The sequence below is a fragment of the Gossypium hirsutum genome, chromosome A02, assembly GCF_007990345.1.
Source record: "Gossypium hirsutum isolate 1008001.06 chromosome A02, Gossypium_hirsutum_v2.1, whole genome shotgun sequence".
In the NCBI taxonomy this organism is placed as follows: Eukaryota; Viridiplantae; Streptophyta; class Magnoliopsida; order Malvales; family Malvaceae; genus Gossypium; species Gossypium hirsutum.
Window position 1 is genome coordinate 4,383,734 of NC_053425.1, and position 3,933 is coordinate 4,387,666.

The 3,933-nt window shown below is 30.9% G+C and overlaps 1 protein-coding gene across 1 annotated transcript; it reads right to left on the reverse strand.

The window, feature by feature from the left end:
- Window positions 1–2,081: 2,081 nt before the first annotated feature.
- Window positions 2,082–3,087, reverse strand: LOC107940163 (uncharacterized). Its single transcript, XM_016873595.2, has 2 exons — window positions 2,707–3,087; window positions 2,082–2,442 (listed from the first exon to the last, which is right to left on the reverse strand). The coding sequence occupies exons 1-2, from the start codon at window positions 2,965–2,967 to the stop codon at window positions 2,344–2,346; spliced, it is 360 nt and encodes a 119-aa protein (XP_016729084.1). The 5' UTR covers window positions 2,968–3,087; the 3' UTR covers window positions 2,082–2,343.
- Between the last annotated feature and the right edge of the window lie 846 nt (window positions 3,088–3,933).

Below are 3,933 nucleotides of genomic sequence, written 5' to 3' on the forward strand. Positions count from 1 at the left end.
TTTTATTATTATTATTCGCACTTTGTTAATTGTAACTTGTTCTCCTATACCTAAAAGATGACTCTATATTTTCACTTGTTGTTCATACTTTAGAATTTTACTCTACCTACATAAATTTAAGTAATAAACACTAACATTAGTATATAAATATGTTAATTTAGTACGCTATCAAATTTTCTTTACTTAATTCATGCTTGTCTTCAAACATATTCCATCATTCAGTTCATTCATATTTTTCTTAAAAAGATTATAATTTACTATCTCACACAAATCAAATAAACATATAAAAAATTGAAATATTTTGAAAAAAAATTGAAACATTAAATTTATTCATTAAATTTGTTAGAAAAAATAAATTAAAAAAAATAAAGGTTGATAGTAAAAAAAATTCAAGAATATAATTAAGACAATTTTGATAAAATATATAAATATTAATGATCAAATTTATCATTAAACCTTTTTTAATTTTATAGGGTGACATTCCTTAAAACTATCATATAATCTTTAACGTCATGCCCTCTATCTCTATCTCTATCTCTGTATCTATGGAGTCTGACAATTAATCTGTGTCTACATATGACTTTTAAAGTCATAAATGACAACAAATGCTGCTAATGGACAAGAAATAAATGTGTTAGTAGAATAATAAAAAGGTTAAGTTATAAAAACAGTCAATTTTATTTACCTTAAATTACATTTTAGTTATTTATGTTTGAAATATTATATTTTAATAACTTACATTATCATTTTGCTATGATGTAGCCACTCTTCGTTAAGTTCTATTGCCTCCTTAACGGCAATCCTATGTGGTAGTCTAAATGGGTTATAAATGCCAATTTAGATGTCCAAATGAGATGAGAATAGTTTTTCAGTCAAAATGAAAAAAAAACTAAAAGAAAGATGAGGCAAACGGTTGTTCTTTTTCAGTTTAAGGTGTAATTAATTTAAATTTTTTAATTAATTAAATTTATTTAATTAAAAACATATTCTTGTCCCAATTGGACATCGAAGTTGGCATTTAAAACCCATTTGGATTGCCACGTAGGTTTTCGATAGGGACGTAACGGAGCTTAACTAAAATATAATATGAAGCAAACAAAAGTGACTATTTTTATAATTTAATCTATTAGAAAAATAATTGTTGGATTTTGTGGATTGTGAGTAAGTAGTATCGTGAAAGAAGAAAAGTACACCAGACAGAGAGAATCTTTTCACTTTAAATTCTTAGTCACCAAGATGGCTAGCTATCTCCCATATGTCTATAAATAACACCACTTTGTGCTCTCTATATCCCATATGGTCGAAAAGAAATTTCCAATATAGTTGATTGTTTTCTTGTCCAAACATTAATTAAACTTGTTTTCTTTCTAATAAAAATGGAGGGCAGAAAATTGTTAGGATTGTTGAAGTTATAATGATGGTGATGATGGTGGTTTTGAGTGGAATTTTGACTACAAATCCGATGATGATAGCACTGGCAAGACGATTGAATGAAGAGATGGTAGTCGTAGGTGGTGTTGTGCGGGATGACCATTCGTCTATTCCCCCGATCAGGTCATCTTGCAAATCCCATATTCCGAGTCCCACATGCCCTCCCTATTCTTCAATGCATAGGTGAGTCCTCTATCAATATTAAAGTATGTAAACAACTATAAATGTTTAATATGATATACAATATACTTGAGAATTTGATTTCAATTTTATTTTCATATATATATATAAATAATTTGTTTGTTTCATGGTTGGGGCGCGCAGGAAAAATGGCAAATTGGGATAGCAGAAAAGATCAAAAGATAACTAAAGTACAAAAAGGTTAATGCAAAGTTGTGATAGAAACAGCTTGTTGCTTGATTATGTTTAAAGTTGAACATGTAGTCAAAGGATTAATGTTTGTTTGTCTGATGCTTTCGATCGAATCGTTGTAATTGTAGTGACGACGATTAGTTGAAGTAAAAACCCTTGATTTAAGAAAATAAATGAAAGGATAGTTGTGTAAATTAAATTAAATTATTATTATTATTATTATTTTGCCAAAAGAAATTATGTTTGTTATATAAAGAATATAGAGCACATCACATAGCTGATCCGAAAGCATGCCATATATATTTAACTCGATATTTGACTTCTCACCCGTTCTCTAGCTTTTCTATCAAGGATGCTTGTGTTCGCTGTAGTAGCCAACTTTGGCCCAGACCAACAAACAAAAATAAAACCCAAAATAAAATAATCAATCAAAAGTCCAAGTTTTTTTGGTCCATTTACGATATATGTGTGGCCCAACAATTAAAACCCATAAAACCCAAACTACCCAGGCCCATTTCTAACCCTAACCCAACAACATTTTCAGAAAACAAGAAACCCTAGCCCTTTCCAAGCTTCAGCCGCCGCATGCCTTGGCCACCACACCCCTGGTCGGCGCCTCTTCCACGCGTCACGCGACACCTGCAACAAAATCAATTAGTACAGCAAAGGAGGCACGCGAATGACAGAGAAGTAAATAGCAAAAGAACAAAAACCATGAAACCAACAGTTGGTAGATTGGCTTTAAAAGCCAAAATCTATTCTTTGTAACTGGTTACAGACATTTACAAAACAAGATTAGTGAATACTTTGTTTGGTTTCAGTTCTGATTTTTGTATTTTATTTTGTTTCTTTTTTTACTCATTATTTACGAAATAATAATAATAGGAAAGTAATAAAACGTACCTCCGATTCACTGTTTGGGGAAGCTCCGGCGTTCCCTCTCCGATTTGAAGGTCGTTGAACCCCTGGGGGTTCAGCCAAGGGCCGTGGAAGGGAACGACGAACAGAAAGGGGCCTTCCCTTTTCTCTTCTATCATGGTGGGCTGTGAAGGCTCCGTCTTCGACCCCGTTCGGAGGAGGACCAAAAGGATCCGTTTCGCCCAATACTGACCGCCGTTCGTGACGTGGGCACGGACAATCGCCGAGGATTCCATGGTTGGCCATGGGGGAGGCTAAGAGAAGAGGGGAGGGAGAGAAAGCAAACAGCTTTCTGTTTTTTAAAAAAAGGAGGCTGGAAATGAAAAAAAAAAAATTTTGTTTAAATGATGATGATGAAACGGTGCCTACCCGACCCGATTAATCGGGGGATCCGCGTTTTTATATCCCAAATGGGATATTTTCTGTTGTGGCCCCTCCACGTTTTCGCGTCTTTTAATTAAGTCCAGCCCTTACTTTTATGTTTTTAAATTAAACATATAGTTTCTGTTGCAGTTCATTTTGGTCCCCTTGAAATGCAGCATACAGTGGGGTCTGGGGAATTTGCTATTTCGCCCCCCTTTCGTTTTCAGTTCGCTGCGATTTGGCCCTCTGTTTCATTTTAGTTATTTCAAATCTATACCTTGAATTTTGGTTTATTTTCAATCACGTCCTAAGTCCTTTTAATTTATTTGTTTATTTGTTTATTTTAAAACGTTTTATTATATGATTATTTTATGTTCTAACTACTTTAACTTATTTTAATATGCTGTTTATTCAAATGTTTATTATCTATTTTATGGTATTTTATATTTTATATTCTTTACTCATTATGTATATGTATATACATAGTTTATTTTAAGCCTTTTATATGTTTATTATTCTTTTAAAAACTGCTTTATTATATATATTTATTTCAAATTATTTTGTATTGTTTATTCTTAAGATATTGTATATTATGTATCTCAAATAACTCACTTTTGAACTATTATTATTATAAAATATATTTATATTGTCTATTTTTAATTCTTTTACATATTGTATATTTTAAACCTGTTATATATTATTTTAAATTGACTTATATATATTGTTTATTCTAAAATTGTTTTACATACTTTATTTTGAACCCTATTTATTTATTTTGAGATGTTTTGTTATTATTATTGACTTTAATTTTTCATACATTGTTTCATATTATTGTATACATATATATTA